This window comes from Hevea brasiliensis, chromosome 7 (genome assembly GCF_030052815.1).
Source record: "Hevea brasiliensis isolate MT/VB/25A 57/8 chromosome 7, ASM3005281v1, whole genome shotgun sequence".
Classification (NCBI taxonomy): Eukaryota; Viridiplantae; Streptophyta; class Magnoliopsida; order Malpighiales; family Euphorbiaceae; genus Hevea; species Hevea brasiliensis.
In genome coordinates, this window is record NC_079499.1 from 4,049,359 (window position 1) to 4,074,414 (window position 25,056).

Below are 25,056 nucleotides of genomic sequence, written 5' to 3' on the forward strand. Positions count from 1 at the left end.
ATTTGACAGTTATGTCAGGAGTCAACTCTCGGGGTCAATTGACCAAATTGCCCCTCGCCGGTTCATCCCGGTTTGCAAATAATCCAATATTTTTTCCGGCTCCCTGACCTAATTATTTGACTGACTTAACAGTTCTTTGTCGTGATTTTCTCTTTTCCACTGTGTTCATAAGGGTCCTAAGGACCGCAGCGTCACTTTTTACGGTTCGAAATTTGAGTTTAAAATGACTTCGCAGTCGTTCCCGAGGAGGTCACTCATCGCTGTGACTCTTGGCTCGTTTAACCTCTTATATTCTGTTTTTCTTATTTATAGTTAACTAATTAAACATTACTAATTATTTGTGTTTATGGCTTCTCAAATTGTCTTAGGTGTGGCTCTAATCCCAATAATTGTCCGGACTGACACCGGTCACGTAATGTGATGAAATATACCAGTTATACAAACGGGGTGTTACAATTCTCCCCTTAAAATAAATTTCGTCTCAAATTTTACAGTATCAATCTCTGAATAGCTGGGTGCTGTCTCCTCATGTCCTCCTCTCGTTCCCAAGTAGCCTCTGGCCCGAATGATGGTTCCACAAGATTTTTAACTAACGGTATCCGCTTGTTTCAGAGTTGTTTCACCTCATATGCCGAATCTCTATGGGTTCTTCCTCATATGTGAGGTCCGGATTCACTTCAATTTCCTCTAACGGTAGTACATGAGATGGGTCTGATCGATACCTCTTCAACATAGACACATGGAAGACATTATGTATCTTCTCCAACTCTGGAGGTAGTGCCAAACGATAAGCCAAAGGACCCACTCTCTCCAGAACCTCATATGGCCCAATGAAACGAGGGCTTAGTTTTCCCTTTCTGCCGAATCTCATAATTCTCTTCCAAGGAGAAACCTTGAGGAAAACTTTCTCACCCACTGCATACTCAATATCCCTTCTTTTCAAATCAACATAGGACTTTTGTGATGCGATGTAGCTTTAAGTCGATCTCTGATCACCTTGTTTTTCTCTTCAGTCTGTTGAACAATTTCGGGTCCGATGATCTTTCTTTCACCCACGTCATCCCAACAGAACTGGGTTCTACATTTTACGCCATACAAAGCTTCATATGGAGGCATCCCAATGCTTGATTGGTAGCTGTTGTTGTAAGCAAACTCAATCAAAGGCAAGTGTGTATCCCAACTGCCCTCAAACTCAATCACACAAGCCCGTAGCATATCCTTCAAAATCTGAATTACCCTCTTAGACTGGCCATCTGTCTGTGGATGGAATGCAGTACTGAAGTTCAATCTAGTTCCTAGGGCTCTCTGAAGACTACCCCAGAATCTAGAAGTGAACCTAGGATCTCTGTCTGATACGATAGATATTGGCACTCCATGCAATCTCATAATCTCATCGATGTACAACCCGCCAACTGTCCAAACTATAGTCCATTCGGACTGGCAGAAAATGAGCAGACTTGGTTAGTCTGTCAACAATGACCCAAACTGCATCATGACTCTTCTGTGTCCTCGAAAGTCCCATCACAAAATCCATTGTTATTCTCTCCCATTTCCACTGCATCGTAGTGGATGTAACAACCAATGGTACTTGATGCTCTGCCTTTACTTGCGACAAGTTAGGCATTTAGAAATAAACTCGCCACATCTCTCTTCATACCCATCCACCAAGAATGCTCCTTTAACCCTTTATACATTTTTGTGCCACTGTGGTGCATGGCAAAGGAGACTCATGTGCTTCCTTCAAAATGATCTTTCTCAATTCAACATCAATAGGAACACATATTCTCGCTCGGTGTAGCAAGAAACCATCATCTCTAATCGAGAACTCGTTTTCTTGCCTGTAGGACTTCTCCCAACGACCGATACTTCGATCATTACGAGTAGCCATTCTAACTGATCAATCAACACCGTCTGTACATGCCATGCAACCGCTGCTTGCCCATCATCATTAACCTCTAAGTCGGGCATGCAATGATCTTAACTCGTGTACCAAAGACAAAGGAGTAACCCGTAGACTTGCCATAGTCTTGCGACTTAAGGCATCAGCCACAACATTAGCTTTCCCTGGCTGATAGTCTATCAGACAATCATAGTCTTTTATCAATTCTAACCATCTCATCTGTCTCAAATTCAACTCTTCTGGTGCCCAAATACTTCAAACTCTTATGATCCGTGTAAATGTAACACTTCTCCCTATACAAATAATGTCTCCAGATCTTAAGAGCAAACACAATGGCTGCAAGCTCCAAATCATGCGTCGGATAATTCCTCTCATGCGGTTTTAGCTGGCGTGATGCATAGGCAATAACATTTCGATCTTGCATCAACACACAACCTAATCCGTTGTGAGAAGCATCGCTGTAAACTATATATTCTTTACCCGGTGTAGGTAAAGTTAGGACTGAGCCTTCACAAACATCTTTTCAATTCATCAAAACTTTCTCGGTATTTGTCCGTCCACCGAAATTTCACATCCTTTCTAAGCAGCTTGGTCAATGGAGATGCCAACATCGAGAATCCCTTAACAAATCGACGGTAGTATCCAGCTAACCCCTAAAAACTGCGAATCTCTGTGACATTTCTTGGTGGCTTCCAATTAATGACATCTTCAATCTTTCTAGGATCTACCTTAATGCCCTCTTCTGATACTACATGCCCCAAAAAGGATATCTCATTCACCAAAATTCACATTTTGACAATTTGGCATATAGTTGTTTCTCCTCAAAGTCTGTAGTACAATCCGCAGATGTCTATCATGCTCTTACGCATTCCTCGAATAGACCAATATATCATCGATAAATACCACAACAACCGGTCGAGGTATGGTCTCAAGATAGTGTTCATCGATCCATAAAAGCAAATGAGCATTGGTTAACCCGAATGGCATGACTAGGAATTCATAATGGCCATAGCGGTTCTCAAGGCGCTTTAGAAATACTCGCTCTTGTACTTTTAGCTAATAATAACTCGATCTCGTGTCAATTTTAGAGAACATACCGCACTTCTCAACCGATCAAACAAGTCATCAATACGGGTAATGGATATCTGTTTTATTGTCACCTTATTCAACCGCCGATAGTCAATGCATAGCCGAGAGTGCCATCCTTCTTCTTTACAAATAATACCGCGCTCCCAAGGTGACACACTAGGCGAATGAAGCCCTTATCAAGCAACTCTTGCAATCGCACTTTCAATTCTTTTAGTTCCACCGTGCCATTCTCGTATGGCGTTATGGAGATTGGGTCCACACTGTGCATAACATCAATTTCAAATCGCACTTCTCTTTCGGAGGTAATCACGCAATTCATCAGAAACACATCCGAAAGTCACATACTGAGGAATGTTCTTCTTTGGGACTCCCACTTGGGTGTCTATCACATGTGCCAAGTACGCCTCACACCCTTTTCTAATCATTTTTCTAGCCAGCAAATGAAATGATGTTTGAAGGCAATAATCGCCTCTCCTCAGACATTACATCACCATACTGAGGAAGACCAAAAGTGACTATCTTCAGTCTACAGTCAATCATAACATGATGCCTGGCTAACCAATCCATGCCCAAGATAATGTCATAATCTCTGAAGGGCATTTCAATTAAATCAGACAAAAAAGTGTGTCCTTGGATCACCAAAGGACAGTCTCTATATAGCCTAGTTACCCTGACCTCCTGGCCTAATGGAGTAGTTACTTATACATCATAGTCTATTGGTACAAAAGGAATTTTAGTAGAACAAATCACACTAGCTGTTACATAAGAATGTGTGGAGCCGTGGATCAAATAACACATGCACATCTTTGTCAAGGATGGAGAAATTACGCGGCTACAACATCCGATGTTTCACCTCTTCCCTTTGACACATGGTATATACTCTAATCGTGCGCCACTGGATGCTGGCTGGTTAACAGTGCTCTGACTTCCAGGGGTGTTACCAGGACCCCTACCTCTGCCTCTGCCTCTAGCAGCTGATTGTGACCCTCTGGGTGCAGAGACTTGAGCTGATCCTTCAGATGTAGTGAAAGACCTGCACCGGCGCGACTAGTGCAATCCTTAGCGAAATGTCCGCTCCTCCACAGCTTAAAACATGCACCAAGAGCTCAGAACAAACCCCACCATGAGTTCTACCACAAGTTTCACACCGCTGCATCGATAGAGCTCCTCGGGTCTTGGTTGGTCTCACGACTGCACCTAGGTGGTCTTTGGCCGTAAAATCGCCTCGGCCTCTACGGAGCTAGATCCCCAAACTGCTTCCTCTTCCTGCAACCACTTCCATGCTTGTTCAAGAGTCTTTTCGCTTTCTCTTGTGGACCCTTCTTCACCGCCTTCGATTCTATCTTTTCTAGTTCTAGGGCCTGTGAGATCAATTCGCAAAATTCGATGTCAATCCCACAACTTGCATTCTCGGACTGCCTTAGCCCAGCCTCAAACCTCTTGCATGTGTCTCTGGGGGTGGAGACTAAGGTTCCAGTATAGTGGCTTAGTCTTGAAAAATCTCTCTCATATTCTCTGATTCGGTTCCCTTGTTTCAAACTCAAGAATTCTTGCAACTTCATGTCCACATATGCATCGGAACCCATTTCTGTCGGAACTCCCTCAAGAAGTCTGACCAGGTTAACACAGGTGGCTCCACCAGGCGGTGGGGGATGGTCTTCCACCATTCATAGGCCTCCCCTGGTACTACGGAGACCGAATACGCAAACTTCATTTCTTCCAGACATCGCAGCTTTCTAAAAACCCGTTCCATTCTTTCCAACCACTGTTCTGCTTTCAGTGGATCCACAGTGCCTTTAAACTCGGTGGCCCCAAATTTCATCAATTTTTCATACTGCCGAGCTGAGGGCTGTGGTTGTGCTGCAGGTACTGGCATTTGAGCTTGGGGTGGCACATTACCCGCCATTTGCTGAAAGAAGGCAGCCATCTGCTGCATAAATTGAGCAGAAATCGCGTGCCGAGCAGAGCCGGAGTGGCTGACCCACTCACATTCTGGAGTGCTGGGGCTTCCCCTCAACAGATTGTTCTTCGGAATGATCTCCTCCTTCCATTCCGTTTTTCACAATTTTCTACTTCCTGAGATCAAACACAAGGAGGTTGACCTCCGTTAGTGCATATTCATGATGTAAATATGTCATATGCATCAATTAAAGACACTTGAGCAGTTGTACTTATTAAAGAAATATTCACATACATAGTCAAAATTTATTGCAAAACCATGCTCTGATACCACTAAAACATGTCACACCTTACCCCTCCGTAAGGCATAGCATGCTCCCGTAGAATACTTAATGAACTACCGAACTTCACCTACCGATAACTCATTAAGTACCCTACAAGGGATTTTAAAACAATTTTCTTACATTTTGGAAGTGGTGAGCATTTTGGTAAGAATTAAAAACCATTTATTCAAAGTTTAAATACTAGTAAAAATTTTTGTCCATTCAAATTTTGTCGCAAATTTTATAAAAATTTTGACAGAGTTCCCTCTGTATTTTGAGAAACCAGTTCTTCAAATACCTGTAAAAAGCACTTCCAAAACTATTTTACAACTCCCAACCTCCAATAATTCACAATTCAACTCAAGTCAATCCATTTCAAAACAGTTTCACAATCCAAGTCAAATTTGTCAACTCAGTAGGTTCAATAATTCCATTCACAAAACATAAGGCATAAAATCCATATGTACAAATATTAAATTTATGTAAGAAAATCTAAAATAATATTATTATAGTTTATTTACAACCGCTCAATTTACATTGATACTTATGACATTACTGATTTACATCAAAATAACCATAAGGGTATAAAACAATACCTGCATAAAAAGGGATCAAAAGATCTTGTCAATCCCGCACTCACTCTCTTGCTTTCTCCTTGCTTTTATCTGCAACAGTAAATTAAACTATCGCTGAGTATAAACATACTCAGTGGTGCACAATAAAGATTTAAAATGCGATACATAAATCATTTATTGATGAAACATAATTTGAATACTTCACAATCACATTTTGCAAATATCAAAGCTCATAACAATTCATTTTGTCAAATAATATATTAAACAACAGTTTAGTCAAACAATTGCATAAACACAGTGTTGCCAAAGTCGTACACAACTTAAGCCATGACACAAAATTTCCGATCAATGCCGTGTTGTACACCACGACAAAGCAATCTCAACCCCATTAATCGAAACCAATGAGGGAGGTGGCTAGCTAGCTAATGAGTACTCATCCGATCTACAAATTTCAATCGGCAAGCCGAGAGGGAGGAAAATAAACGATCTCAACCCCATAAATGGAGGAGGAATAATAAGTAACTGTCATGCTAAGTGTGAATCAAAAATTCGTTTCAAACATTTCATTCAAATATTGCATACAAAAATCAATCCATTTCCAAAGTTACAATTTGATCACAAGGTGGCAACACAAAAGTTCATAAATTCATAATGCGTAATAAATCAATTTTTCAAGGATAAAATGCTTAAATAGGGTTTATTGTGCACAAACCTCAAGCGAGTCGTCCCTTAGCCTCGACTCGCTTTCCTCGGTTCCTTACCGATATTCTTTTCAACTGAAACACAAAATTTTACAATGTTTCAGTACTAGAACTTAACATAAATCCCAAAATAAATTTTAACTTCGCATTTACCTATTTCTAACGTGTTAAATTCGACGTTTTCGAAATTTTGTGTTTCGGGTTACTATTCACTGCACTATTTAAGTCAAATAATTGACTTTCTAAGGATTAATAGGTATGGGAACTCCAACTTCACCCACATACCACATTTTGTTCATTAAACTTGTTGGTTTTGGTCACTTTTTCAAAGCATAGGTCATTTTGGCAAAATTGCCAATTTTCGCTTTGTGCTCCGAAGTTGCACTATTCCATTGGTCGATCTACTGTTGGAATTTGACAAAACTTCCTTCATAGAAAATGTTCCTTATTGTCTTAAGTGTATTCTCATTTTTGGATCACCTCAATCGGAGTTTTGTAACTCAAGTTATGGCCAAAATAAGTTTACTATTCACGTGTACTGTTCATACTGAGATTTTGGTGCTGGCAGATTTTTGGTCCAACTTTGGTTAATAATTTGATCAAGTTAAGTTCATAATTTGGTCTCACTTTCTTCATATGAAATGTTGTACTATGTCTTACGTTTCCATCGGTTCAAGAATCACCTAAATCCGAGTTTTCTAGAGGGAGTTATAGCTATCCAAACATTACTGCTCAACTGAAAATCTGCAGAGTTGCAGTACAGTAATTTAATTTTGCTCAATGATTTTGAAAGGGTTAATGGCCTAATTTGGGTTGGTGTTCTTCATGAAAGTTTTAGTTCTATATCATATCTAATTGCTGGTAAAATTTCAGGTCAATTTGACCTACCTAGCTCGAGTTATGACCAAATGAATTCATTTGGTCAGTTTGGTGCAGGGCAGCCTGCTATCAATTCACTTTGGTCAATTGTTTCACCAAGTTTTGGTTAGTTTTTGGTCATGGTTCCTTAATGAAAATTGTGCTCTTTTATGTCTATTTTCATCTCCAATTGGTGGCATATCAATTGGACTTGTAAAATTTGAGTTTTGGTCCTTCAAAGTGGGTTTGGTCATGCTGCCAGCAGCATGACCATTGACCTACGAATTTAGCTAAATTTTCCACCATTCCCACACAACTTATTTGGTCATAATTGACCATTATTTCATTTCACAATAGGTTAAACATGCCATTTATGTATTTCTCCAATTTTTAGTTCATAAACCCTAGCATTGAAAACCCTAACTCATCATTTTCATGCCTTTAACTAGTTCTAATGGTTTAAATGTTAATCATTTAACTATGTAAAGTTTCTAAACTCATTCAATTACATCATATTCATGCCAACCATACTCCTCCCAACCAGGCCAAATTTCAGCAATGGTCATTCTCCCATGTTTGTTTCATTTAATCAAGTTCTAAGCTCACTTTCAACCATCACATGTGCATTTGAATGGATAAATGAAGAGTTTAGCATACTAACCTTTGTGTAGCAATTTTCTTCCTCCTTTCCTTCAAATTTTCCTTCTTTCTTTCTTGCTCAATCCTCTTCTCAAGTTGCCTAGATAAGCTTTAACTATGGTGGCTAATTTTTCTATGGTGGAATTAGTGATTTGATCAAGCTCAAAATGAGCTTTAATGGAGGTTTTGGGTGAGGGAGAGGGTGAGGGAGAGAGAATCACGTTTTTTATGAAGAAGATGACTTTATTATATTTTTTTTTCTTTTCTTTTCTTTTCTTTTATGTCTTAGGAAGACCAAAATTCCCAAATTAATAAAATAAATCAATTAAGCCTTTATGACATCATGCATGATGTCATCACTTTGACTTTTCCAACCTCTTTCCTTTTCTTTTTTTTTTTCTATTTATTTTTCTATTAGTTCTTTAATTTTATTGTCGATTCCGAAATTTTCTTTTCTCCGATTTTATTTGTGATTATGTCGAGTCACTCTGGGTCAATTGACCAAATTGCCCCTCGCCAGTTCATCCCAGTTTGCAAATAATCCAATATTTCTTCCGGCTCTCTGACCTAATTATTTGACTGACTTAACAATTCTTTTTCGTGATTTTCTCTTTTCCACTGTGTTCATAAGGGTCCTAAGGACCGCAGCGTCACTTTTTACGATTCGAAATTTGAGTTTAAAACGACTTCGCAGTCGTTCCCGAGGAGGTCACTCATCGCTGTGACTCTCGGCTCGTTTAACCTCTTATGTTCTGTTTTTCTTATTTATAGTTAACTAATTAAACATTACTAATTATTTGTGTTTATGGCTTCTCAAATTGTCTTAGGTGTGGCTCTAATCCCAATAATTGTCCGGACTGACACCGGTCACCGGAACAGTGAAATATACCAGGCTATGCAAACGGGGGTGTTACAAGCTACACGGGGCATGTGGGAGTCCCTGAAACTTTTGGCGTGTTATGCTCCAAAATCTCTGTTTACACGACCCGTCAAATGGGGCATGTTAAAGTCCATGAAACTTTCGGCGTGTTTTGTCCCGAAATTTCTATTTACACGACCCGGTGTGAATTTACATGCCTCATATGGATTTCTATTGGTTAACTCTTATCTTCACATGACCCTCAACACGGGGCATGTTGAGGCCCTTGAAAGTCTTGGCTGGTCTTCTCCTTTAAGTGAATTTTATTCATTTTTTACACTACTTTAAGCTTCCAAATCACTTTGAATTTCTTCTATATGGACCTTTGTGCCTTTAAACCTTATTAAAACCTATCAAAAACATTAAAATTCCAAAAATCAAATATAATGAAACTAAAATTAACAAATTAACTAAAATAAGCATTAAAAGCATAAAATTACTAAACTAAAAATGGCAAAATGGATGAAAAACTACTCTAAAATACCTATATAAAATGAGTTTATCACTGACTGGCTGAAAAAAAGAATATTTGCCGATACCGATCACTTATACATATACATTAACCTCTATCAAATGACTGACAAAATTAATTAATTAATTTAAACTATATAAGCAATAATATATCCTAAAGTCTTACCGAAATTTCAGTAAAGTCTCCTCTATAATTAGACATAACTCTTTGTAACAAAACTCAACCAAAAGCAACCATATAGGTCCTTAAGCCCACAATAACGATTATAATGCCCATCTGGAGTTTACAAGAAACATAATCTAAATCAGATCTTTGAACTCTAACTAAGATCCCCAACTCATTAGTATCCGAATAATTATCTCTAGTGCTCCAAAAATTATGATAATATTCTTAGATGTCCTCTATATCGTACTCATATTAATTAAATTTACTTTACTTAATTTCACTCAATCAAAAATATTTTACATATTAACCAAGTAGTTTAACAAAAGTAAAAACTCCACAACTAGAGTTTGGGACTACTTTTGTAAATTCTGCTATATGGAACATGTTTGAAATATCTGAAAAATGTTGAAAAAGACTGTAAATAAGACCACTTTCTGGGATGGCTCGCCAAGTGTCCAGACTAGGCCGAAAACTCTGTCTCAAGTGTCAGTGAGTTATGGCCAATTTGATAGCACCTAAACGAAGCCTACAAAATGTTAATAATTACCATATAATTATATTTGATTTATAGACATCGAAAAGGCTTGAAGATCTCACTGAGTGATCTGGACCGTCCAATAATTGCCTTTTTCAAACGGTGTCCGATCAGAGCGAGGTTGGTCCCATCTAGAAGATTTCAACGTGCTGAGTTCAACGGTGGTCTCGGATCATCAATTCGATGGTCGTATTGACCAAAAAGCTCCGAAACTAATGATTTTCTCTCTCATCGTTTTGCGTGAATTCAGCAACCAAACCTACTGCCATCGGACGAAACGTGAAACCCATGCTTCTAGGAGTTTGTGACCGCCAATCTTGCATTGAACGGAAGTCAGGAATACCTGGAAAAGCCTTTTGAAGTTTCGGCATCTTTGTTGTGATGTCTTGCTGAAAAACACAATTTGCTAACGGATTTTCGCCATTGGTCAGCTGGGGGAGGTGCGTCAACAATAAGGGAGCTGATTTAGTGAACGACGACGATGGTTGGCCTTTTGCCGACGAACAAAAAGGGAGGTGGAGATGGAACGATGTGGGGATGGGGAAGAAAGGAAGAGGGAGAGAGAGATTGTGTGTGAGAGGAAGAGGAAGAGGAAGAGAGAATGTGTGTGTGTGTTAACTATTGGGAGGAGGGGGTAATTAACTCTAAATTATTTTAATAAAATAAATTTAACAATTTCATCCACTAAAATTTTGTTGAATCAAAATTTATTATTTTTTTAAATATAATGATAGTATACGTAAATAATTTCTTTCAAATCACTATTTGAAGAAAAATTTAAATATTAATTTAACATATGAATAATATATCAATAAAATAATACTTAAATTAAAAATATTTTATATAAAAAAAAATCAAATTGTTACATTATAGCTTTAGAATCCACAATTATAAAACATCCTTGCGAAAAAGCAGATTATTAATTAAATATAAGTGTTTCAACATAAAGTAAAAGGTAGAGCTATAGATATTTACAACCATTTCCAATATAGTATATATGCCATTACCACACAAGCATTACTAAAGAATAATAGGAGAATGAAAATGTTTATAGAATAATTTATCAGAAACAGCGAACAGTACTTTAATTTTATAAAGCAATATGATTTATAACGTGATTCACATTTAATTTGCTTATGTATATATATATATATATATATATATATATATATATATATATATATATATATATATATATATATATTCTCTCCCTCTGGGCAGCCTTTATATGCTAACGACAATATATTATTATAATCAAGATTATTATTTGATAATTCTGTTCCTTAAACGATTAAAAAAAAAACGATTGAAATTGAAATATTTCAACAAAAAAAAAATCATTTTAATATTATATTTTAATTGTCAAAATCATATTCTTTCCCATCAAAACTCTGAATCTACTGTGAAAAATAATATTTCTGAAAAAATAATTTTTTATATTATTTGTATGGTTGCAAATTACAATGCAAAAAATAATTAAAGAAATTATTAATTTTATTGTGTTTAAATTAAGTATACAAAGAATGTTTTATTGTGTTTAAAATAATTTCATTCCTCTTTTGATTATAAAAATAAAAAATATTTTATATGAAATAATTGAAATTTATATTACTATAATTATTTCATTTGAAATAAGTATATACTAAAAAAGTAATTTTTATAAAAAAAAGTAAAAATATAATTTATTTATATTATCATGAATTTTATATTATAATTAATTATTTGTTAACATTGATGTATTATTATTTATCATTAGAAATTTTTATTGTGAAATTAGTAGGTTTAATAAAATTAAAATTATTTTTAAAATTATAAAATTTTAAATTGGAATTCAATTCAATAAACTAAAAAATAATTCTAATAAACAAACTATGTATATGTTCTCCATTTTCTTATTATATATTAATTAGAGTTTTAATTTTAAGCTTTATTATAAAAGAAATGACGCTTAATTTCACTCATCATCACTCAATTTTGAGGATTATCTTATCATTATTTTTTAATTTCAATATGTATTACAAAATTATTTAAACTTTAATTTAATACCATTTAAAGTTTCTATGATTAGATTCTATTGCATACTTTAGTAAAAAATTGTTTTGAACATGTCTTAAATACAAAAAAAATATTTCTCTTTTAGCCACTTAGAGAAAACAGTTTATCTCCAGTAAGTGATATCTCTTAATTTTTTTTTCTCTCTCTCATTACATTCATTTTCAAGGGGCAAAGATATTGTTCTCTTTAGGTAGCAAAGAGAGAGTTTTTTTTTATTATGTGCAATGTTCAGATAAGTTTTTGCTAGAGTATTCAATTAAAATTTAAATATTTTTATGATATAAATTGAAATTGAGGGATAATAATAAAGTAATCTCAAAATTGAGGGATTGTAAGTGAAATTAATAAAAAAAAGTATAGTTTAACTTTTGATTTTATTAAGAAAGTGAATTTTTTTTTTCTTGGATTACATAAGAAAATGGAGACATGTTTTGGATTCAAATTCCCATGTTAGATTAATCTTAATTAATTATTAATTACAGTTGTAGAAGATGGACTACAATTTTACATGGCTTAAAAAAATTGTAAGACTATTTGTTCCTCCTTTCGGTAATTTTTTTATTATTTATTCTTATTAAAATTTAAATTTAAAATTTTATAATTCTGAAATTGATTTTAATATTATTGAAGTATTGAATTAAAATTCATTAATAATAAAAGCCATATTTTAACCATATATTATGATATATTAATTCTTAATATAATACTCAATGGGATCAATGCAATTAATAAAGATTGAGAGTTTCATTATTTCATTAATTAGGATTGATTTTATTGTAAGTAATTTTAAAATTATTTAAAAATAATATTGCATTATATTGATATGTAAAGAAATATATTAAAAATATTTAATTTCAATACAAAATTCATATATATATATATATATATAAAAGACGAATAAATTATATAAACAGTACTACCACTTAGAAATATATAATAATAAAGATATATAAACTGTAATTTTTAATACAAAATTTCTTATTTTTAATTAACATAAATTCTTCTGTGATTTTAAATAATTGATTTTTAAGTAATATTTATTGTGGCACTTATTATATTTTAAAAAAAAAATTATATTATCTCTCAATTTAATACTTGTCAAAAATTAATTAATTAAGAACAATATTTTATTAGTAATCGCTCTCGCCATCAGCTCTTCCTCTCTAGCTACATTTCACACTCAGCTTCTCTTTCCCATCGCAGAAATCCATTACCCGTCTCAAACTCACCAGCTCTCTAACGCTCACTGTCTCAAGCCTCATCAGCTCTCCAACGCTCGCTGTTATTTCTCTACGTGGTTAATCGTTTCATCCCTAATTTCTAATTTTCTTGTAGTGGCACCCACTTGCGTCGAGACCATTAATTGGCCCACCTTCACAGCCGCCGCCCACATGTTCTTTTTCTTTTTATGATTAATTGCCAAGTGGAGTCCACCATGAAAAGGAGACGTTGATATAGTGGAACCAATGTTAAGAATGAATACTATTCTGTTTAAGTTGAAAAATTGAATCAAATCATTTTAATTCAGTTATTAGATTTGATTTTTAATATAATTCGATTTAATTTGATTTTATATTTTAAAAATTTTGATTATTTTGATTTGATTAGATTTTAGAGAAAAAAATCGATTTGAACCGAATCAAATTAAATAATATTTTTTATTTTTTAATTAATTTATTTTTATAGAGATTTTATGAATTATATGTAAATATATATAAAAATTACTTAATTTCATTGATTAATAGTTATTAGGTTCAAAGGTTAAAATCAAACTAAATAATTTAAAAATTAAGTTTAAATTAAAAAAAAAGTAAAATTCGAAAATGATTTATTTGAACCGAACCGAACTGAAATAAAGTGGTTTGGTTCGATCCGATTTTTTATTTATTTCTATTCGATTTGATTCTAAAATATAATAATTATGTTTTAGTAATTTAATTTTATTCGGTTTGGTTTGAACCGAATGCTTACCCCTAATCACCATAAGCCTCTTTACTTATTTTTGAATATTCATTTGTTTTATAAAAAATAATTTATATATAAAAAAATATTTTTATTATTTTATTATAATCAAAATTTATTTTTTTAGGAAAAAAATGATTTAATTTTATTTTTAATTAAAAAAAAATTTAAATTTATTTGTTGAGTGGACCAAAAAAAAAAAAAAATCAGTGTTATCTTGAAGTTGAGAATCGTTGCAGTATCTTTTGAAGTTTATGGACTCATCCAGCAAAAAGTCGCTGATAAAATTGATTCATATGAAATAGATGCTGCTCAGAATCAGAAGGCTATGTTCATTTTCAGAGGAAGACATAAGTGAAGTTGAAGAGGTCATTTTCTGAGGAGGAGGTAGATGAGTGTACTCTGTAGAATAAGCTAAAATATTCGAACTATAACTTTATGAAAGAGCGATGATGTCACTTTGAGTTCAAATGGCATAATAATATTTGTTTTTTAGAGACTAAAAATCAGTTTCAACCTGAGCAATCTGGGCTTTTAATCTCTTAGTTCTTAGAATGCAGCCATGGAGAGTGGATTTTTGTGTTGGACTATGAAGACGATGATAATTTTTTCATTTGGAAAAAAAAAATTAAAAAATGAATTGGCAAAATTCTGAGGAATTGATTATAGTAGGAGAAGAAGGGATTTGTCTGTTTAGAGAGAGAAAAAAAAAATACAGGGGAGAGAGAAGGTAGAGAAAGTTTAACTATATAATATTATTAATAATTAATTAATTTCTAATGAGTGTCAAATTGACAATAAAATATATATATATATATATTTAATATTATAAGTGTCATATTAGCAAGTATTACTTGGTAATTGATTATTTAAAGTATTTTTATATTAATTAAATTAAAAATGAGGGAATTTTATTTTAGGAGTTTTATAAACATCAATCAAAAGCAAAGCCTACTTTGTAATCTCAACAAATAATCTAATAAACTAATATATAGAGCTCAAGCCAAGCAGTGATGATAGTGAGAAAGACTCTAACGATGCTTTAACGAAGAACAAATTTATGCAATTTTTTTATAAAAAAAATAATTAATTAAGTATATTCCTTTCAGACGAGCATATCTAATGTTGGTAGGCTGTGGATTACATATTTGACTAGCATTTTAAATTATATTGTACCAAAAGAGTGATAAGAGACTTTATACATCTTAAGTAATGTTGAATATTCAATCTTTATGAATGGAGAAAATTCTCGCTGGAAGCGTTTTATTTTCATAATGAGCCTTTTTGACTCAAACAGTGTTAAGCCTAATCCAATGAGATAGGAGATACTTTTAGTAAACTAAAAGAAAAAATTATATTGTATTGCTTGAATTCTAATTTAAAGCTTGCCATAAAAAAATGGAGCACACTTGCATTCCCAGTAGAGACAGTCAAGATTTTTGCTTTTGATTAGGTCAGGATGCAATTAACACTAGCAATAAGCTCACAAGCTAAAAATAAAATATTAAAAATAATATATGTCATGAAATCGATATAATTTTAAATTTATAAATGATATCCCAAAAACATATTAAATAAGAAAAATTAAAAAAAAATAATTGTATAAATTCATTTTTTAGAGCCATCACTTATAAGTTTAAACATTTAGATTAAGTGATTTCTTGACATAATTTACTAGATCTTGATTTTTAAAGTTTCAATAAATTAGAGGTAAAGGCAAAAAGTGATAATAAAAGGAAAAATTAGATAAAGAAAGCTAAAAGGTCTATAAAAAGCATTCTACTTTTTCATTATATGTTTCAAAAGGCAATTGCACGCATGGATTTGGTCAGATGGTTTATTAATAAATTGGATATCCAACATATCTACTTATTGAATCAATTAACATATGAGATGACTTGATATAAATCCCTAGCCAGCTCTAAATCTCACGGATGAGTGTGAAAAGAGTAATATTTTATTAGAATTTCTGTGCCTGGACAGGGCATTGGACCATTTTTAATTTGTTGAACTAAAAGAGGTGCATAATTCAATGAGTCAATATTGTTGAATATAATCTTTTGCTTTGAAATGGTTAAAAAAAGAACAAAGAAACAAAGGATAGTTGGTGGGACAAATTGTGTGCTACTTTTTACCTAATTAATGACATTACAAGAAGCAAATTGGGGGATGATGATTAGGGTTGGTACCCCCACTTGTTTTATGTCTAAGCATTCTTTATTTTCTTTCTTCCCATTGTTGACAAAGTAATTCTCATCATATATACTTCATTATTATTATTGTTTTGGTAAAAACTACATGAGTGGTGCTTAGGTATTGTCAAACAAGGTTTTTAAAACAACTTGCCAATTCATTGCAAATTATTCCTCCTACAATGTTTGACATTTATATTCACATATATATATTTATATATTCTAGCTAAAATTTAAAATCTTAAAATTTTAGAGGTGACTATAATAATATTGAATTAAAATTTATTAATTAATTAAAACATATTTAATTTAATTGATAATATATTAAATAAAGAATTTTTTAATTAATAAATTATTTTTTATTCAATAATAGTCATTTTCAATAATATTTTTTATTTTAATTATAATCTCTAACTCCACCAAGTAAGATTCAAACATGAAATTTTTATTCCCAATTGCTCATATAAATCATTATAGTGCATGCCAAAAATTAATTGGTATATAGAAAAGAAAAATTAATTATTCTCTCTCTCCAATAATAAAAGAAATAAAAAATTACTCTTTTTATAGTTTCTCTTCTAAGATTGTTTAAAAAAAAGGGTAAATTGCAATTAATCCCCGAATATTTAATTTTGTGTAATGCATTGATGCTCAAATTTGAGTTCTATTAACATATTAGTTCGGTTAAAATTACATTCAATTTTCCGTTAATTTTTGTAAAATGACATAAATGCCCTCTTTGATATACTGGAATTGACATAAACAATCAAATATTGTAAATTCAAAGAACTTTGTTTTTCAAAGTGCTAGTTTTTGTTCAACTATATTTGATCAAGAATGTCAATACACAATGAATCAATCCCATTTACAGTGCTAAACATGAAAGAAAATAGAGATTGAAGGAGAAGTTTTTTGGGTAAGGAGAAAAACTTTAACTATGTTTGGGAAGGGGGGAAGAAAAATAAAAGAGAGAAGGAAAATAAAAATGGGAAAGTAAGGAATGAAACTCAACTCAACTCAACTCAACTAAGCCTTTATCCCAAAAATTTGGAGTCGGCTATATGGATTCACTTTCTCCACTCTGAACGATTTTGGGTTAAATCCTCAGAAATGTGTAGTGCTTCTAGGTCCTGTTGTACTACTCTCCTCCAAGTCAATTTAGGTCTACCCATTTTTTTCTTTATATTCTCTAACCTAATGTGCTCTACTTGTCTAACTGGAGCCTCCGTATGTCTACGCTTCACATGACCAAACCACCTCAATCTCCCTTCTCTAAACTTATCTTCAATTGGCACCACTCCTACCTTTTCTCTAATACTTTCATTACGTACTTTATCTAGTCTAATATGGTCACTCATTCACCTTAACATTCTCATCTCTGCAACTCTTATCTTAGATGCATACGACTCTTTCAGTGCCCAACACTCACTACCATATAATATAGCCGGTCGTATGGCTGTACGGTAAAATTTTTCTTTCAATTTATTGGGAATCTTACGATCACATAAAACTCTCGTGGTACGTCTCCACTTCAACCATCCGGCTTTAATCCTATGACTAACATCCTCCTCACATCCCCCATCTACTTGAAGGACTGAGCCTAGATATTTAAAGTGATTACTTTGGGGCAGTATCACTCCATTCAAACTAACTCCTTCCCTATCACCAGTTTGGCCTTCACTGAACTTGCAATGCATGTATTCTGTCTTCGTTCTACTTAACTTAAAACCCTTTGACTCTAGAGTACTTCTCCAAAGTTTTAGCTTTCTATTGACTCCTTCTCGTGTCTCATCTATCAAAACAATATCATCCGCAAATATCAGGCACCAAGGAATACTCTCTTGTATATGTTTCGTCAGTTCATCTAAAACTAATGCAAAAAGGTAAGGGCTTATGGCTGATCCTTGGTGTAATCCAATTGAGATCGGAAAATCTCTTGTGTCCCCTCCCACTGTGCGCATAATAGTAGTTGCTCCTTCATACATATCTTTCAATACTTGTATGTACCTAATAGATACCCTCTTTTGTTCTAACACATTCCATAAGACCTCTCTTGGAATACTATCATAAGCCTTCTCCAAATCAATAAAAACCATGTGTAGATCTTTCTTCACATCTCTATATTTCTCCATCAAGCTTCTAATGAGAAAGATCGCTTCCATAGTTGAACGACCGGGCATGAAACCAAATTGATTGAGAGAGATAGAAGTATCATGACGTAATCGATGCTCCACAACTCTCTCCCACAACTTCATAGTATGGCTCATGAGTTTAATTCCCTTATAGTTTGAGCAACTCTGTATATCTCCCTTATTTTTAAAAATAGGTACTAAAATGCTCTTCCTCCATTCATCAGGCATTTTCTTTGAGTTTAGAATCTTATTAAATAATTTAGTTAACCATGCCACTCCCATATCTCCCAAATACTTCCACACTTCAATTGGTATTTCATCGGATCCACAGGCTTTACCCACTTTCATTCTCTTAAGTGCTTCATTTACTTCTAAATATCTAATATTTCTAGTATAATTCACATTCTTTTCTATTGTTCTATAATCTATATTCACGATATTACCATTTTGACTATTATTAAAGAGATCATTAAAATAATTTCTCCATCTTTCTTTAATGTCCTCATCTTTCACCAACACTTTTCCTTCTTTATCCTTAATGCACCTAACTTGATTGAGATCTTGACATTTCCTTTCTCTCCTCCTTGCTAATCTATAAATATCTTTCTCCCCTTCTTTAGTTCCAAGTTTCTCATATAAATTTTCAAAGGCCTGTGTTCTTGCTTGACTAATTGCCTTTTTTGCCTCTTTCTTTGCTATCTTGTACTGTTCATATGCCTCATTATTATCACATTTAGGTAATTTCTTATACCATTCCCTTTTTCTCTTCACTGCCTTTTGTACTTCCTTATTCCACCACCATCTCTCTTTTGAGGGTGGTCAATGTCCTTTAGACTCTCAAAGTACTTTTCTAGCTACTTCTCTAATCTTTGATGCCATATGTATCCACATATCATTGGCCTCCATATCCAGCTTCCATACTTCGGACTTGAGAAGCTCATTTTTTAACTTCACTTGCTTTACTCCTTTGAACTCTCACCACTTTGTTGGAGCTACACTATTTCTTCTGACCTTGCTTGAATTGTTCCTAAACTTGACATCCAAGACCACCAACCGATGTTGACTTGTTAAAGCTTCTCCTGGAATGACCTTGCAATCCTTGCATAGAGCTCTATTTGTCTTCCTAGTTAAGAGGAAGTCGATTTGGCTTCTATGTTGCCCACTTTTGAAAGTCACTAAATGTGACTCTCTTTTTATAAAGTAGGTATTTGCTAGTATTAGGTCGTATGCCATAGCAAAATCCAAGATACTTTTTCCCTCCTCATTTCGACTGCCAAAACCAAAACCTCAATGAACATTCTCATAACCTTGTCTATCACTTCCTAAATGCCCATTCAAATCTCCACCAATGAAAACATTCTCTTCATTCGGTATGCTTTGCATTAAATCATCCATATCTTTCCAAAACCTTTGTTTACTCTCACTGTCTAGTCCTATTTGTGGGGCATAAGCACTAACTATATTTATTATTTCTCCTTCTAGTACTAGCTTTACTAGTATAATTCTATCTCCTACTCTTTTCACAGCTATTACTGCGTCTTTCAATGTCCTGTCTATGATTATGCCCACTTCGTTCTTGTTTCTTTCCTTTCCTGTAAACCACAGTTTGTACCCTGAATTACCCACTTCCTTACTTTTCTCTCCTACCCATTTAGTCTCCTGAATGCAAGCAATATTCACTCTTCTCCTTTTTAAGGTATCCACAAGCTCCATTAATTTTTCTGTAAGTGATCCAACATTCCAAGTACCAACCCTGATCCTCCTCCTATCCTGCTCCTTCCTAATTGGTCTCCTTCTATGATATCTTCTATTGTTTTCTATGTCTATCTTGTGTTCTGTTCCACTATTTATTCTACTATCTGTCCTATGGACTAACTTCTTTACCCACACCCGTCCATGATGTGGGGACCCTTGCTCACTTAACACCACACCCGGGCGCCAGCATGGCGCGTCGCTTTCGGTGAACGCCCTACACCCTTGCATATTTCTCACTACACCCGGGCTCCGATGTAGTGCGTCATTAGTAAAGGACGCCCCAACGTTTATATAATTTGAATAAAAATTATTTTCCTTCCCCTTGGTTGGATTGAGAGAGGAAAATATTAGAGGAAAAGTTGTTTTATGAATAGTAAAATTACAACTTTACCCTTAAATTAAAAAAATATTAAATATAGGGGTATTTTTGTATTTTTAAACATTTTTCTCTTACTTTCCCCCATTCTGGAGAGAAAGGAGAAAAAGATAAAATATTTTTATTTTTCCTCCAATATTTCCCCTCCTCCTTTATTTTTTACTCAATCCAAACAAAAGAATGGAAAATAAATTTATTTTCCCCTCACATTTTCTTTCCCCTCTTATTTTTCTCCCTTTCCAAAAATACTCTTAAGGAGAGAACAATTGACTCTCTCGTAGAACAAGAAAGACATAGAGAGAGAAATTTCTTATATTCGAGACTACAACAATAATTATGATAGAACGTGAAGATCAAATAGAGACATCATTCAGCAATTCTGCCATTAAATGAAATTACGTGACTGGGTTAGGGAAATTTGAGGTTGACAAAGGGCAAATAGGGACTAATTTGTTAACAAAAAAAAAATTAAATTTAAGGATCAATTCGTTATAAAAAAATGAAATTAAGGATTGACATGTGAATTTTATTATTCTTTAGGGACTTAAATGTAATTTAGTCCAAAATAAAATCCAATTGCGCAACAATATATCACGTTTACCTTGATGTCAGTGTTCAATGGCGGCTCTGTGAATACCCATAACGAAGTCAGTACGTTTTGACTTGTTTGCCCTTTGCGTTTACTAAAATAACCTTAATTTCCAATCAAATTCCAATTATTACAATTTTATCATATGGGTCGGCTCTACCCGATAGCTCCGTTTTTGTCCTACTCTCATCGATGCCACCACTAGCCTCTTTCTTTGACCCTTCACATATATTTCCACATAAATATATTAAAAAAAATAAAATATTTTGAATTAAAATAATATTTATTTAATTAATTATTCCTTTTCTATATCTTGTTTTCAACTTCAAGTTTGTACTGATTTGAATTTCTTTTCCCCTTATGCATTTTATATTTGTGTATTCAAACTTGCCCTTAATTGATATTTTGAATATAATTAATATGGTAAAATTATATCCTCTAATCATGGCCAATAATTTGACCAAGACAATTCTCATGTATTCTTTTATAATAAAAATTAATATTTAAATAAGATAATTATGTATTAATAAAATATATTACTCCTTTCTCATTATTTATATGTCGAACCATATTAAATTTAATATTTCTGAAATTAAATGAATTTTTTTATTATATGAATCAAATAATTTTTTGTGTATTTTAATTATTATTAAAAAATAAAAAAAAGTCAGTTGTCAAATGGGTATTATGAAATGTTCTGCGCTTGCAAGTGGCAAACAAGGCATATTCACACTATTTTAATTTTTTTTCTTATATTTTTTCACAACATATTAAATGAAATTAATAATTAACTATTTTTTTATATTATTTATTTCAATTTTTCTAAATATTCAATCAGTAATTTTTAAATAATTTTATAAATATTTTAACTCAATTCAATTCAATTAATTTTAATTTATTAAATAAATATTATATTTTAACTATTGAATTAAGTAAAAAAAATTAGCTATTAATTGGAGTAATTTTTGCGACTTAAAAGTTGATTTCAAGGATATATGATATTCTGCCACGTTTTGTTTGACTCTCTAACCAATCACATCATTGCACCCCACGAGCCACATAGAAGAGGGAGTACTGTGAGGAAGAGGTTTCTCTGAAGCTGTGGCTTGTGAGTGGATACACCTTTTTGAAAATAATAATAATTTAATGAATGACCATATATTTTTTCATTGAGAGATTGTTAAATATATATATATATTTTTTAAAATAAGAATAATTAAATTTTTATATTTAAAAGATAATTATTTTTTAATGTTATTAATATATCTAATAATTAATTTTATATACATATATTAAGTAATTTTATTTTTTTATGATGTATTTAATATAATATTAAATTTATTATATTTACATAATGAGTTTAATAATTATTGAATTAAATATTTATATTAAAATATATATAAAATTAATTAAATTGGGTATATAAAGTGCAAAAATCTGTGTAGCCACACTTATATTTCATGGGTATATATATAACCATTCCCTCCCTCACTTTCACTCTTCATTTCATCTCTCATAAGAGGAAAATCCTATTCAATCCAGTTGAATCCAAACCCATATATCACATATATAAGGGCATTTAGGCTTCTTGAGTAGAGATAACAAAAATGGTGAGAGCTCCTTGCTGTGAGAAGATGGGACTAAAGAAAGGTCCATGGACTCCTGAAGAAGATCAGATACTCATCAATTACATTCAACAATATGGCCATGGCAACTGGAGGGCACTTCCAAAACATGCAGGTAAACATATATATCTATCTTTTATCTCTTTCTAACAAATTAAGAGCAGCTGCTACAGGTTCTTGCAACAAGAACAGGTGAGAATGTTTTGGTTTTACATCTTTTCTTTTCTTTCAGGTTTATTGAGGTGTGGAAAGAGCTGCAGGCTCCGGTGGACAAATTACCTGAGACCGGACATTAAACGAGGAAATTTCACCAGGGAAGAAGAGGATACCATCATCAAATTGCATGAAATGCTAGGGAATAGGTAGGTTTTCAGCAGACATAAACACTACTGCTTTGCCTGAAACAATATTATAACAGCAAAATATGGAATTCTGAGCTAAATTAATCTATCCAATTAACCTACACATAATGCACAATCAATTCGCCATTTTTATTATTTCTTGATCGCAGTGAAACTGGAAAGATTCGTGGTCGTGACTATCCCATGTGCTATCCTATAATTTAAAACATTTTCTTGCCTTAATTAAAGATATGCACTTCGTAGATACGCATGTATAATACTCAATCATGTGACTATCAACATTTTAAATTCTGGAAGTTAAGCAGGATGAACATTAAGATTAGTGCATAACATGCAGATATGAGGTTTTTTAACCCCTTTTTTTTTTCAGATGGTCAGCAATTGCTGCAAGATTACCGGGACGGACAGACAACGAAATAAAAAATGTATGGCACACCCACCTGAAGAAAAGATTGAAGCAAAATCCTGTTGGTATCCCAGAAATTAAAAGACGCTCCATTGATATGATCTCCAGAGTAGATCCAGAATCGAAGACAGAACCTGAGTTGGTAAATTTATCAAATCTTGTAGGATTTGAGTCGTGTGAGGGCATAGAATATAGACCCATTTCGCCACAGCAGTGCTCTTCCAGTGAAATCTCGTCTGTGACCACAGGTGACGATGCCATTAATAACATGTCTTCCATGAAGGTGGAGCCATCGGATGATTTTCTTGAAATGGATGAAAATTTCTGGTCAGAAGTATTGTCAAGCGACAACTCAAGCTCGGAAAGTGATATTCTGGGGGCGGCACAATTTCAAATTCCATTTTCTACACTAGGAAATGCCATGGAACCTGCAGTCCAATATGGCTATAATTCAAGCATGTATGATAGCATGGAATTCTGGTATACCTTTTCACAAGAACTGGGGAATCACTAGAATTACCAGAAATTTGAATGACATGGTTGGATTTTCTTTTTTTGCTTTTTGGTTTTTCAGATAGCATATTAAAAATTATTATGAATTAGTGCTGTCTAATTTGTCGACTGTTCAGAGAAGAAGACAACTTAAACTGTTAGACAATATTCAACTTGATGGAAAATTGTCCAATTTTTGGACCAGAAATTCAGCATATCGATAAGAAAGAATATTTCTTTTCAAGCCAAGAACACACACAATGAGCATGGCCTTCGATGAAATTGGACAAAAAGGATTAAATTTTAACCTTAGAGCTCATAAATTCAGTAAAAATAATGAAAATTAAAATATCATCATGCACTTACATATTTTTGTGGATATATATCATCTCATTCATACCCTCATTCATCTCATTCTTAAATTATGAATAGTATGACCCAGGTATGAAGGCGCATATATACTAAAAGTATTTAATAATTTCTCTAAATTGATTCAAAAATATCCTAATTAAAAAAAGAAATTTAATGAATTATTAATTAAGTTAATATTATTAATTTATATATTTCTTCTTTTTTTTATTATGATAAAAGTGTTTTTTTTTGTTATATTAACAAATCTTTTAATTTATATAATTTTTTATACAACTCAACTCAACTCAACTAAGCCTTTATCCCAAAAATTTGGGGTCGGCTATATGGATTCGCTTTTTCCACTCTGAACGATTTTGGGTTAAATCCTCAGAAATGTGTAATGCTTCTAAGTCATGCTGTACTACTCTCCTCCAAGTCAATTTAGGTCCCCTTTTTCTTTCTATCCTCTAGCCTAATGTGCTCTACTTGTCTAACTGGAGCCTCCGTATGTCTACGCTTCACATGACCAAACCACCTCAATCTCCCTTCTCTCAACTTATCTTCAATTGGCACCACTCCTACCTTTTCTCTAATACTTTCATTACGGACTTTATCTAGTCTAGTATGGCCACTCATCCACCTTAACATTCTCATCTCTGCAACTCTTATCTTAGATGCGTAGGA

At 33.1% G+C, this 25,056-nt stretch overlaps 1 protein-coding gene across 1 annotated transcript; it reads left to right on the forward strand.

Annotated features, from left to right (window-relative positions):
* The first annotated feature begins 22,594 nt into the window (after nt 1-22,594).
* Nucleotides 22,595-24,088, forward strand: LOC110647266 (transcription factor MYB14). The gene is made up of 3 exons (XM_021801011.2): nt 22,595-22,876; nt 22,994-23,123; nt 23,494-24,088. Exons 1-3 carry the CDS (start codon nt 22,744-22,746, stop codon nt 24,041-24,043), a joined length of 813 nt encoding a protein of 270 aa, XP_021656703.2. The 5' UTR covers nt 22,595-22,743; the 3' UTR covers nt 24,044-24,088.
* Nucleotides 24,089-25,056: the final 968 nt, after the last annotated feature.